The sequence below is a fragment of the Hyaena hyaena genome, unplaced genomic scaffold, assembly GCF_003009895.1.
Source record: "Hyaena hyaena isolate Hyena2069 unplaced genomic scaffold, ASM300989v1 scaffold_45, whole genome shotgun sequence".
NCBI classification, from domain to species: Eukaryota; Metazoa; Chordata; class Mammalia; order Carnivora; family Hyaenidae; genus Hyaena; species Hyaena hyaena.
In genome coordinates this window covers 385,842-400,188 of record NW_024080677.1, presented here as the reverse complement: position 1 = coordinate 400,188, position 14,347 = coordinate 385,842, and the positions used below count along the sequence as shown (strand labels likewise).

Here is a 14,347-nt window from a genome sequence, read left to right as displayed (position 1 = left end):
TCTGGATATTTACCATAGAGATTGAAGACAAGGAAGACTTATATTTACACAAAAACCTGTACCTGGGAGTTCAGAGCAGCTTATTCATAATAGTCAAAAACCGGAAATAGCCCAGGTGACCTTCAATGCGTAAATAAATTGTGGTATAGCCATACCATGGAAACTATTAGGGAATAGAAAGGAACAAACTACTGATACATTCAGCAACCTAGAGGAATCCCAGATAATTAGGCTGAGTGAAAAATGCCAATGCCAAAATGTTACATACTCTATGATTCTTTTTATAGAACATTCTCAAAATGAAAAATTAGAGAAATAGAGAATAGTTGTTGCTAGGGGTTAAGAAAGTGGTGAAAGGGAAGTAGGTATGGCTATAAAAGGACAACATGAGAGATTCTAGAGATGACAGAAATGTTTTCATCCAGATCACGTCAATTTCAATGACCTGTGTCTGATAGTATACTATAGTTTGCACATTGTTACTATTGGGGGAAACTGGGTAAAGATCAAGGGATCTCTCTGTATTATTTCTCATAATTGCATGTGAATCTACAATTACCTAAAAACAAACAGATTAGTTTTAAAAAAAGAGACCAATGTTTTTTTTAATATAGAACATCGAAGACAACAAATATGTGGAAGTTATATTGAGGCAGATTTTAGCTGTGCACGAGGAAAATTTCTTTGAAAGCAATCCAACAACAGAATAGAGCACCTTGTGCAGATAGCAGGCTGTCACTGGGAATGTTTAAATACAGTGAGAGTGGATAAAAATAACATTTCCACAGTGGTGGTTGGAGGGGACAGTAGTTAGAGTAAGAAGGCCTTGTAAGTTCCCTTATAAGCTCTAATGTTCTCTCATTCTATTTCCCAGGACCTGTGCGAGGCGTGATCCTCCAATCAACACCACAAGGTAGAGATAATTATTTCCCTCATTTTAAAGATGAGGCAGATGATGTTCACAGCAGTTCAGGAACTTACCCAAAGTCACACAGTGGAAATAGGCCAGAACCTGGACTCAGGTAAGCCTACCTTCAAGACCAGGCTCCTAATCCCAATCTTACGCTGTATTGCCTCCATTGCTAACATTTTTGCACCCTTTTTTGAATACTGTTGGACCAGGTAACAACCGAACTGATTATTATGTTCATCATTTTACATACAGATAAGGAAACTGAGACTCCGATGCATTAACCGTCAGGCCTAAAGTCACAAAGGCAGTAAGTGACAGAGAGGGAGCTCAATTCCAGGTCTGTCTTCTCATTCCAGTCTGCAGGTTCCTGCTTTATACCAATGATAACATCATTAACCAAAGAAATTGTTACTAAACAACTTTACATTTTCCCCTCTTCTCAAAAACCCAATATGTGGAGAAGCTGCGAAAGCACAAAAATATATATTTCGTGTAACGATACAGGAAGTTTTAAACACTTATATGCAGAACCAGTGAGTGGTGGGAATGAACCTTGGGGAATCCTTGCTCTTGTCTTGCAGGAGAGGTGTCAAGGTGGGGCCAGAAGCATCTAGAAGGTGCCTAGACTCAGACCTTAGGCAAACGGCCATCACCCATCTGCGTGGGTAACTGGATTTGTGGGGACCACGTCTACCCATTTCACTTGGGCACAAGAAAATAGTATTGTGCTTCTTAAACATGAGATAGCACAGAACCCATTAAAGATACATTTACGAAGTCCTCTACTACGATCTGTGTGCGTCGCTTGTAAGATAAAAAATACGTTAACAGTTCATCTGCACAGATATGTTTGTCTAGTTTATCATCAAGAGTGGCATGAAGGTAAATCTATAATCTTTTTACAAGACATTTCCTGTTTCAATGGCCAAACCAGGCTACCTCGCTTATACCTGCCTGTTGGTCCCAAAAGATATAACTGCCCCCTGCACAGAGCGGGACGGGCTGATTGAGTGCTGTCCATGAGGCCACCTGCATGACGGGAATACTAACAGCACTGTTTCACAAACGACTCCCAAGAGTGCTGCTGGAAATCTGAAATGCTACCACACACCATCCCTGGTCCAACAGTCTCCCAAGGTGATTTGAACCCTTTCAGCTGCATTTTTTTCCATCCTTGATCCTCCTACATTGAACTGGTTCCAGGAAGCTCTGTGGACTCAGAATGGCTACTTCACAGCCCCTCGGAGCTCTGAGGATCTTTGCTCAGACATCCTTGCTCGGCAGCTGAGGGTCCCCCCTCCCAACCAGATGAACCATCCTCAGCCGCTGCTGCTTCGAATCCTTCCAAGCCTCCCCACCACTGACCGCCCCCCCCCCCTCCACCTTGCCTCCGTATTTTCATCCCTGCATCCTAGGAAAACCAAACCACTCATTATTCCTCACACTCACCTGGAATTTTGTTGCCAACACTGAACCTTCTACCTGGAATGCACTGCCCATTTCCAAATGCCCCTCAAAGTCTCGCTGTTGGGCATCCAGGACAGATGCCACCTCCTCCCCAAGGTCAGCCAGAAATGACTCTCCTCGGGAGTTTCTGCGCGCTTTTGATCTAACACCTGTTGTGTTTCCACACCTGCGTCAGTTACTGGTGCCGCGGGAATAATGTCTTCTGCTGGCTCTTGTTTGTCTCTATACCTTCCGTTGCTAACAGAGTGCCTGGCACAAATAACTGCTGAGCAAATGTCTAATGAATGAAGAGAAACCCAGACCCAGGGAGGACAGAGTGGCCAGGTTTTCCCAGCACATATATCATATTAATAGTCTTGAATGCCAAAGTAATATCACCTAATATCTTATAATGGTAATGACTTGTATTATTATCCATATTCATCCAGTGAGGACGGTAGGTTTAAAAAAGGCTTTTAGGCAGGACCAGTTCTCTAATCATGGTTCCGCCACTTAATAACTGTGTGACTTGGGGACTGAGTCTCTCCCTGTGGACTCAGTTCCCCCATTTGCAACAAAGAGCGGTGTTTGACAAGCGGTGCAAACAAGGGTGTCTGGGAACCCAGAGGCCCTCCCCCACAATCCGCAGCACACCTTGCTCGGGGTGTCCGGGTCGTCCTTCCCACCGGTGGCAGCTGCTGGGGTCCTGGGGTCTCTCTGGCCTCGCAGCTGCTGCCCCTCCAGTTAGTGGTCACGGGCCCACTCCATCTGCTCCCTGGGAAGGTCAAGGCCACAGCAGCTCGCCACCACTCAGCGCCGGCCCTCCAGCGCCAACGCCAACCCCACCGCGCGGAGGCGTCCTGGCGCCCCCGACACCGCTGCGCGCGCCCCAGGCTCGCGCGCCCGCCCGCGCCACCGCGGGGTCCCCAGCCTCGCCTGGAGGAGCCCCCGACGCGACACCTGACCTGTACGTGCGCGCGCGCACCCGCCCGGGAAAGCGCAGCCCCAGCACGGAATCCGTCCAATGACTGCGGCCTTCCGCCCCCGGTCCCTGGGACGTTACTGCAGGAAACTTCTGCGGCCCCAAGGGCTGTGCAGATGCGAACTTAACTTGTCTTGTGGACATAATTCGTCATGAATGCACACTCCCTGCTAGATGTACACACCCTTCCAGCGCGGCACAAATTCCTTTAGCCTGGAAAGGACCCTTAGTCCCTGCGCCCCAAGAAAGCAGCTCGGTCTTTAACTCAGCAAAGGTGGGGACAGGGAGTGACTTTAGAAAACCTCCCTGCTGGGGCTCCTGGGTGGCTTAGTCGGTTAAGCGTCCGACTTTCGCTTAGGTCATGATCTCGCGGTTGTGGGTTCGAGCCCCGCGTCGGGCTCTGTGCTGACTGCCAGCTCGGAGCCTGGAGCCTGTTTCAGTCTGTGTCTCCCTCTCTCTCTGACCCTCCCCTGCTCACGCTGTCTCTCTCTCTCTCTCTCCTAGAAATAAATAAAACATTTAAAAAAAAAAAAAAAGAAAACCTCCCTGCTTCCCACCGCAGGCGCACCTACCGGTGAGTGCTTGTGAGCCTGATCCAGAACCCAAACAAAGGCTGTGAGGACGCGCAGGGACCTGGTTCCCTCTGGACCCCTCCCTGTCACCACCCTCTAGCCTAAGATCGACTTCAGAGCGGAAGGGGGAGAGAAAGGAGAAAGGGGAGAGGAAGGGAGTGCCGGCCCTCGACAGCCAGGTGTTAGTTTCTCTCAGCGACAGATTTACCTGGCTCCAGATGGGATGGGGCCTTCCTTAAAGACAAGACTCTCAATCTCTCTCTCTCTCTGTCTCTCTCTCTCTCTCTAACTCTCTATCCCCCTCCCCAGGCAGCCCATCCCCCCCTCACCTCTTCTGCCCTTCCCCCAGTTCTGCAGGATCCTTATTCTGCACGACTCGGTTGCAGGTGACAGAGCAGGGCCTAACTGACTCTCTTCAGGCCTGGTAGTTCAGCAGAGGCTTCCAGAAATCAAACTATGTGAGTTTAAAAATAAAGCTGGGCATGAAGAGTATCCCCTTTCTCTCTGCTAAGAAAAGCAAGGCCAAGAATACTAGCCAGCTAAGTAAGGAAAGCCAGGCAGACTGCTAAATGAACTTTCTGGAGCTCTGCACAGGACTTTCCTGCAAACAAGTCAGAACCTAGATCTCTCCTCGGACTTAAATGGAATCTCAGCTGAAAGGAAGGATTCAGAGGCTGAAATAGCATGCTAATTTTGTGTGCCTTGCCACAGTGGGATAGGAATTATGTAAAGACGCAGCTGCCTTCGTAAAGGAATCAGGTTCCTGTATGAAGATTAAGGATGAATCTGCATGGTTTGAAACTCAGCCTGGCTTTGGCAACTTTGGAGACATAGTGAAGGTAGAAAGACATCAAAAGCATCAGGGATCTAGATATAATTACTGGCCAAGTGGAAATTACAACACTTGAGAGGTTATAGCTGTGTGGGTTTCGTTTGTTTGTTTGTTTGTTTGTTTTGGGGTTACTACACGTTCCCTATTTAATATATTTTTAGAGTCCTAAACTGAATCAGATATGCCTTTCGATACTTGTTTAAGGTCTCAGAGAGAAAGCCATAAACATGCATTTGCTTTATGTCCCTCAACTATTTCAATTGAGTCATCACTGAAAGAAGTGGTTCATGATTTTCTACAGGAGAGTTATTGTGAGCACTTATAAAGCCATCCTGCTTATGAGTTAAATTTATTATGTTTGCCAGGTTAATCTGTTTTCTCTAATCGGACACTTAATCATCCAGTCTCCTCTCTGTATTATGGATTCATAACTGTGAACCAAGGAGGATTGCTCCAGTCAGGGCAAAATGATAAATTATCATTTCATTTGGGGGGTGCTTGTGATTAAATGCATCATAATAGAATTAAAATGAAATAAATCTTATCATTTTACTTCCAGATCCCTGCCAGGTATAGAGAAAATGCATTCAGGTAAGAGGAAATTCAGTTTGACGTCTGAACAAAATCTGTAGGAAAAACAGAGAAAGCATTATAGCTCAGGAGAACCTGAGTTCTGTCTCCATTTCTGCAGAGTGGAGCGATGCTTAGTCACTCAGTGGTACTCTATGGATGAGCGGCACAGAATTTAAATTTCCTGTCAGAGGGAATGAGGAATGAACGGTGGGCAGTTATAGCCACAGTTTACCTGACTCTAGGATCGTAATCCTGGGGTCTCACGGGCTGCACATGGTGTGCAATGGGAGCAAATGTCAGATTACAGCCCAAGAACCATTTTCCATTTTTTAGGCTGTTATATTAAGTGATGCACCACGTGCACAGTGCCCTCAGTTGTTGCCTGATTGGGTCGAAACAGTTGGAAAATGTTGAAATGACTGTAGCGAAGGTGATTCAGTCATGTTCGTTGGTGGGTCAAGTTCACATTCGGGCAGAAACGCTGCAACAAAGTGAATCATTATTTGCCTTTGTGATACATTAAGGGCTAAAGCCGATTGGCATTGTGTGATGTCAGACAGAGTGCTCAAGACAACTTTTTTGTGTGTGTGGATATTTTACACACACACACACAGTCAGCAAAGCACCTTCATATCCTTTGTATCATTTGATCCTCACCAGAATTGGGTCCTGGCAGTTGCCTGGAGACCAGGGCCGTGAAAGTCCCTCATTCAGTGTCTGTGGGGATTGGACCAAGGTCAGGCCTGTTCGTGGAGAGGTCTTCCCTTACCCAGACTCTCTCTTTATTAGACTGTGAAAGTGGAGTCTTCCTTTTAGATGAAAAAGAAAAAATTAGAAACAAACCCACACGCCAAACCCCACAAAAACGAAGGGCCTGTACAAATGAGGTGAATGAGGCCTGGTGAAAAAAAATGGTCTTAAAAGATCTTGTGGCCTTGCCTGAGATATTTGCTAAGAGGATATGGAGGCTGTTGGCTACATGAGCATAGCAAGTGAGAGGTGAGACAGTCACTTAAATAGTTCCATCCCTGTACCCCGAAACCCAAGTTGTTAAAAACGTTTTTCTTGGGGTGCCTGGGTGGCTCAGTGAGTTAAGCGTCCGACTTCAGCTCAGGTCATGACCTCACGGTTCATGGGTTCGAGCCCCGTGTCGGGCTCTGTGCTGACAGCCAGCTCAGAGCCTGGAGCCTGTTTCAGATTCTGTATCTCCCTCTCTCTGTGACCCTCCCCTCCTCATGCGGTCTCTCTCTCTCGCTCTCAGAAATAAATAAGAAAAGGGGCGCCTGGGTGGCTTAGTCGGTTAAGCGTCCGACTTTCGCTTAGGTCATGATCTCGCGGTTGTGGGTTCGAGCCCCGTGTCGGGCTCTGTGCTGACTGCCAGCTCAGAGCCTGGAGCCTGTTTCAGTCTGTGACTCCCTCTCTCTCTGACCCTCCCCTGCTCATGCTGTCTCTCTCTCTCTCTCCTAGAAATAAATAAAACATTAAAAAAAATTAAGAAAAAAAAAGAAAGAAATAAGAAAAACATTTAAAAACTTAAAAAAAAAAACTTTTTTCTTGATTGCAATATCCTGGCTCATGTATACTTAGACTAGATTTTTACACAAATTGCCCAAGCCTCTCATTAGGTCAGCTTTCTACATTCTTGGTCAGTATGAATGGATCTCAAGATTTGTTTCCCTAACGACTCCTCATGTAGTGCACGTCCAGGCTGTGTGAGCTCTCTGAGTACTGCTTCTGAACGGTCGTGTGCATTTGACATTACTAAGTTTGGTAAATGAGGCTGAGCCAAGTCCCTGGGGCCATTAAGAGGAGGGGAGAGAAAAGAATGGTTTAATGGGACCCAGGTCAGAAGCACAGAAACCTATCCGCACATGGCAAGGAAGGAAGGGAAATGGCACGCCTTCACTAGAAGCAGCTGCCTGCGATCCCCCCTAGAAAAGCAACAATGGAAAAGCCCTGGACAGTGAGTCAAGGGTCTTGGGTTCTAATCCCAGTTCTGTCACTTGCTAGCTGTGTGACGTGGTACACACAGAAAGGTCCTGAAACCTTCTAAGCCTGAGCTATACATGTGTGAAATAGGAAAAATAGCACATAGCTTGGCATCATCAGATCTGTGAAAAGGTCTTTAAAATATACAAAAAATATAAATAAGAAAAATTCGAACTATGCTTGGTGAATAGATATAATACCAGGGTATCCTTGGAAATGACACTTAAAATTTCACCATATTCAGGCAGAGAAGTGGCTAAATATATACATAACATTCCTATGCCTGCTTTCCCTATTTGCCTCTTCCATTTTCTATTCAGAGCCAGTTGTCTTATTTATCAATTGTAACACATACATAGTATAAATATCTGCCACTTAAAAGTGATACTGACGATGTAGTTAAGCCTTTATTGCTTTTTATTAGTCTAATAAATGAAAACACATCACTAAAAAGAGGTCACAAATATAAAGGATTTCAGGGACTTTGCCTTAAGGGGAAATCAGACAATGCCTTTGGGAAAAGGTAATTCTGACTTGGTCCTTTATAAAATGCTAAATTTCTGCACAAAATCTTACAACACAAGTGTTTACAGGACTCTTGGTGACAAGAAAAGCGATAGTAAATGTGCCTTAGCACTAAAATTCCTGTATCCATGGAGACCTGTGAAGTTCTGTAAGCACACGCGCGCGCAGCCTCCGTATTTATTGAAGGGCTGAGGAAGCGATCAGTAGGTTACTACACTGTAAAAAGCTGACAGATTTCTGGGAGCTGTTCAGCACACGGGTGGATGTTTTTCTCCTGCTAAATGTAATTACAGGAAAATTCAGAAATCTCAGACATTATGGACAAAAATATATATATATTGTTTCTGTGTCTCAGAATACAGTGTCCTTAAATCAGATATTTGACCAGAAAAGCCTTGAGAAACCATTAGTGTTTCCCTCCCCCGCTCCACGTTTTTAGCTACATTCAGAAAGTCTCTAGATTTTCCATGTGTGCACATTCAGATATTTCTTGATCGGTGGGAGAAAATGTTGCAAGTGTTTATCAGACGGACTATTCTGGGAATTTGAATGTGTTCCTGGTCAGTGCTTCCAAATGTATAATTGCTTCAAAAGCAAAGAGCATAAAAATATCAGAAGGAAAGAACCACCTATAGTTGACGTGTTTACGTAACCAAGGACCAATATTTTAATAAAATGAAAAGCAAGTTTTGCTATTTATAAAGACACATTTACACAGTGTTCTATTTTTGAAAACATCCATGTCATTTCATTTGGTCCTTACATCAACCATGATGGGTATTATTATCTTCCATTTCCTTTTCATTGCCAAGCCCTGGATTCTTTCTCAAATAGTATTCTAGATTTTAATGACTGACAAACGGTGTGCGTTTTGGTTCAAATGCATTGTTTTTTTTAATGTTTATTTATTTTTCAGAGAGCACAAGTGGGGGAGGAGCAGGCAGAGGGTAACAGAAGATCCGATCTTCAGGCTCTGCGCTGACAGGCTGACAGCAGCAAACCTGATGTGCGGTTTGAACTCACAGAACTTCGAGATCATGACCTGAGCCAAAGTCAAAGTCTGATGCTCACTGGTGCCCCACATTATTGGGTTCTTAAAAAGACATTATGTTTGATCCTTCGTGTTTTACCACAGAAGTTTTCTCTTTTAAAATATTTTCATTTTAGCTCTCTGAAAATGTGCTGTCCGATGTGGTAGCCTTCAGCCACTTGCAACTATTGGGTATTTATAATGTGGCTTGTCTCATTTTGAAAAGATGGTATTTGAATATAGTCAGTTAAACTGAGTATATATATGACTTTAATTCACCTGTTTCTTTTTCCTTTTTTAATATGCTTACGAAAATATTTAAAATTACATATGTGGTAATGTTACATTTCTATTAGACGGCTCCGCTCTAACGAAGCCTTTTTCTCATCATTTCCTGCACACCATATTGGCTCAGTCTTGCAGTTGGCCTGCCATACTTTTCACCAGAATAAAGAAATTAACAGCACTGATTACTTTCATCTTAAAAAAAAAAAAAAAAAAAAGTGCTTTACATTATCCTTCTTTTTCCAGGCCAGATTTCTATCCTTTTCTCCCATCCAAATCTCCGTGGCAAAATCCCAGTAAGTAAATCGACCCTGTTCTTTATCTTTGATCCAGAAAGGCAATGAGACAGAGCACCTGCCCTGTGAGACCCGGTAAACCATGTAGGATGTACAGTTCGCCAGGGGAAGAACATTGGATTCTAGACAAAGCCTTTTAAGCTCCTAGGAATTGGTTTTGCCACTTCCAACTATAACAGAAAAATAGCTGAAGCTATTTTGTATGACCATCTTCGTCTCTTATTGTAATCTGAACTCAGAATACAACCAGAGTTGTAATGTCAATCCTCATTAACTGGCTGTGTGACTTTTGTCAAATCATCTAAGCTCTCTGGGCTTCAGTTTTCTTTTAGTCTATTCTATTGGTAACGGATTTGAATAAGTTAGTCAATTTTATTGAGAAATCCTTGTCTAAGAGTTTACAGTGGTTCAGGACTCTAATGTCTCAGTTTGAACTTGTAAAACTGGGAAGACAAGAACATATGAAGAAATAGTTTTACTTCCAGCTAAGTCAGGAATACTTTCAAATAGTTTCAGCTGCAGGTAAGAGAATACCATGTGAATAGTGGCTTAAAGGGGAAGTGTTTATATTTCACATCTACTAAGAAGTCTGAAGATAGGCCCTCATTTAAATAAAATCTTAAAAGTCCAATATATTTTGGTGGTTTGACCTCCAAAATATATCTAGAATCTAATCTTTCTCTCTGCCTCACCACTGCCACCTGCATCAGCCACCATCCCCTCCCGCAATATTTTTCTGTCTCTTGGTTTCCTCCTTGGCTTTTTATTTTTTTTTTCTTTTAGCATTTCTTTCTTTTTTTTTTTTTTTAATTTTTTTATTAATGTTTTATTTATTTCTAGGGGAGAGAGAGACAGCGTGAGCAGGGGAGGGTCAGAGAGAGAGGGAGTCACAGACTGAAACAGGCTCCAGGCTTNGTGAGCAGGGGAGGGTCAGAGAGAGAGGGAGTCACAGACTGAAACAGGCTCCAGGCTTTGAGCTGGCAGTCAGCACAGAGCCCGACGCGGGGCTCGAACCCATGAACCGTGAGATCATGACCTAAGCGAAAGTCGGTCGCTTAACCGACTAAGCCACCCAGGCGCCCCATCTTTTAGCATTTCTATATCCAGTGACCAAAACTTTTTTAAGCACCAAGAAGGTAAAATTTAAGTACTATGTTGCTTTCCTGCACAAGGTCTTCCAAAGATTTATGTCCTTCAGAATGAAATCTAAAATCCTTACCAGTTTTCTAGCCTCTAAATGATCTAGGTGGCAGCCATCTTTCTTATCTCATTCCTCCATTTTCCCCATTGCTCACTCAGTCCTCACCCCTCTGGTCTTCCTGCTGCTCGGAGCCTTTGCATATGCTATTTCCTCTTCCCGAAACACTCCTTCTTATGCCCCAAATATCTGCATAACTAGCCCTTTGCTTCCTTTGGGTCTCTCAAATGTTACTTTATCAGACCTTCCCTTATCAACCTATATAAAATTTCACCCCATCACTCTCCAGATCCTTTATTCTTCTAATATTTTACAGCTCTTAACTCTAGCTGACATGTATTTAATATTGGCTGTCTTTCCTCCTACTAAAATGTAAGTTCCCTGTAAATGGGGATTTTGTTTATTTTGTATGTATGAACATATGTACACTGTACTTTGTACTATGTTTTGGCACCAAAACAACAACAACAGCAGCAGCAGCAGCATTCAATAAATGGTGGTTGAAGGAATACTTCAGCAACTGAATGATATCAAAACCCCTCTGTCAGTTACCTTGAAATCCCCTTGGTGTTCTCCTCCTTGCTGCAAGATGGCTGCAGCTGCTCCAACCATCATGTCATCACACAACCACCTTCAGAAGTAGGGAGAAGTAGGGACAAACCCTTTTTTTTTTTTTTCTGTACTTCTTCTTTAACAGGGAGATAAGTACCTCCCCTAGAATCTTCCAGGAAACTACCTTCAACTTTTGCTGACTAGAATTGGATCAAAGTCTACCCCCATCAAAAGTACTTGAGAAATACTGAGAAAGTATTTGGCTTTTTTAGCCTTTAGAGAAAGAGAGAGACAGGCAAGGGAGAAGAGTATGGTTAATAAAATCACCAGGCCCATAAAATCCCGGCCATACTTAGTAAGTACACCCCAGTCATATCACATGGTTGATCGATAAACCATGAGATCCAGAGGCAATCAATAGAGTGCTTTCATCCTGTCCCACTCCTGTTTTTCCACCCTTCACATCTTGGAAATATAGCCATTTATAAGACTTACCTTTCCATTTTAATTACTGTTTCATTCAACAAAAACATTTGCAAATCATTATGGGGAAAGACACTTATGTGATTCTACTGGGAAAAACTCTTATATAATGATGGGAAAGTAGATCAAGGGGAGAACTGGGCAGACAAATGAGGGAAAATGGTCAAAGGCGTGCATACCTCAGGACAGGACACAAGAAGAAAAGCTAAGAAAAGGTTGTTGTGCTGAGAAATTGATGCAGCTCTTGGCTAACAGGGCTGGAGGGAGGGATTCCCTCCGACCCCCCTGGGGGTGACGTCAGGAGCCAGAGGGAATCATTTCCTCCTCGATTTCGTGCCCTTATCCACGCTTTGCAAAAGAACCAAGACTGGCTTTTTACGTAACATTGTAAGTCATACACTCAGAATGTTGCATAGGAATTTTTTTTTTTTTCTTTTCGAATAGCTTACCAAAGCTTGGTCTGGGCAGGTTGATGCCGGGGCCCGTGACAGTGTCCACTTAGTTCGTAGGGAATCTAGAAAAGACACGAGGTTTGCCATACTTGAATAAGCTCCCCTCTTCATATCTTTCATGAGGTATCAATGGCTTAATATCTCAACCACAGACTGAAGAAGTGTAGTTCAGGTCTGAAGTCTGGGACAATAGATGGATGAGAAAGCCACATGTATAGGACTCCAGGTGAGGAGAGAGGAGCCCGAGAGAGCCTCCCTACCTTTTAATCTCAATCATTCTGTGCCACGGGACTCCAGTTCTCTGGCACAGAAGAAAATAATGGCTCAGAGTTCCAGAGCCCTAAAATCAGAATGTCTGAAAGCACAGACTTTATGATACAGATTCCAGCACTACCGGACTTACGCATAAGCCCTGCCTGATGTGATGGCGCAGTGGGGGATCCTTCTGTTTCCTCCCTGCAGCCTTTCAAGGAGGAAGGAGAGCTTTTCACGTTTGTGAAATGTTGTCGTGACATTTAGGATGACATGCGAGGCAGACATTTCAAAATAAACGCCATATTTAAATGCGTAGCCACTTAGATGTCTCTTGCAACAAAGCGTGGACGAGAAACAGGTAAAACAGAATTAATGAAAACCACCCCTGGCTGTGAAATCTTTTGTCACATGTCCCATCTGGGATAGGGACACGGGCTGGCTGCCCTTCCTTCACACACAGTGCATCTTAATATCAAATTGGCACTTTCTCCAATCTATTAGAAAAGGGCTTTCAGTTGAGCTATCAAAAAAGGAAATCAAAAGAGATTGGACAATAAAGGTGGACAGGTTGCCCTTGAGATAATTGATTCTCCGCCAATTTCTAGTGCTTGTCATGTACAAACCTTTGACCAGGATGTGCTGTGAGAGGTTGGAAGGACCAATTGCTTGGCTTCATACTGCCATTCCGCCATGCACAGCACAGGTCCCTTCACCTCTCAGTACCCCAATTTCCTATTTTCTATGAAAACCTATTTTTTTAGGTTAATAGGAGGATTAAACAAATTAATAAATAACGAATACTTAGAGTAATGCTTGGTAAATACTATATGGATTTAGCTACTATTGTTGTTGTTGCCCAAAGAAGATAAGTGGTCAGTGAGTGGACACTTGAATGAATATGGTGGAAATGAAACTCTGACAATGTCGATTTAAGGACATAGAAGAAACGTAAATATTTTCCTTCTAAGTAAAAAAGCATGGCAAAACCCATCTGTAAGGCATTGTAGAATGCGATTTATCTCAGAAGATATAAAAGACATTGCCTTACGGGCCGCCTGGGTGACTCAGTCGGTTAAGTGTCCGACTTTGGCTCAGGTCATGATCTCACAGTTCGTGAGTTTAAGCGCTGTGTCGGGCTCTGTGCTAACAGCTCAGAGCCTGGAGCCTGCTTCAGATTCTGTGTCTCCCTCTCTCTCTGTCCCTCCCCCACTCATGCATGACTCTCTCTCTCTCTCAAAAATAAACATTAAAGAAAAAAAAAGACATTGCCTTGCATAAAACAAATCACAGATGCCCACTTCTCTCTGGTTTGGACTATACATAAAACTCGACTCATCACTGAACTGGCTGGAAAGTTTAGCCAGAAATCAATCATTCAATCCAGGACACTAAATCACTGAAACCAAGATTTTACCTCAGCTGACCTGGTTTCCTTCTCTGCCCAAGCTGATTGATTCAATTGGACCATTGAACCAGATGAACAGTATCTTCTATCTTCTAGGCTGCTTAAAGCAGTCCTCTCTTCTTTTCTCTTCCTCCTCCTCCTCCTCCTCCTTCTTCTAACAGATAACTAAGCTTTACTCTTCCCAGGGCCATCTGAAGCACAGCTTCTTAATGTCAAACTTTGAATAGTGATTCTCTGCGGCTTATTGCTGTAAGAAATGTTAAGAATCCTTCTGCTACTGATTCTCGATATCTGTCTTACCCAGCTAATACTGTCAGCTTGGAGGCCAGAGCCTCGGATTTTGCACGTAAAGTACAGCGAGGTTATTTGCAGTAAATAGGCCCACAATGGGCCCAGGGGCAAGGCCATACTTGAGAGTGCTGTGGCTCCGTGGCATGGCAGCTGCAACGCACTATTCCCCCCCCACCGGCCCCCGCACTCTGTGCACTTGAACGACTGCATAGTGCATGGCCCAGTACTCTTTGCACGATATTTAATGCTCTGTCATGAATATCCAGGT

General features: G+C 43.8%; 1 protein-coding gene across 6 annotated transcripts in view; it reads right to left on the bottom strand.

Moving 5' to 3' along the window:
• The window catches only part of PLAAT1 (phospholipase A and acyltransferase 1), a 40,463-nt gene extending 28,019 nt beyond the window's left edge, over positions 1–12,444 (bottom strand). For 2 of the 6 annotated variants that reach the window (XM_039230399.1, XM_039230393.1), the window contains exon 1: positions 12,126–12,411. Coding sequence is in view for 3 of the 6 variants with exons in the window: in XM_039230393.1 (XP_039086324.1) it covers positions 12,126–12,248 (123 nt within the window). In the remaining 3 variants the exon portion in view is untranslated. Of the gene's footprint in view, positions 1–2,362; positions 2,832–3,013; positions 3,224–12,125 lie in introns of those variants that run through there. The other 4 variants (XM_039230398.1, XM_039230394.1, XM_039230396.1 and 1 more) reach the window with 4 other exon arrangements.
• Positions 12,445–14,347: the final 1,903 nt, after the last annotated feature.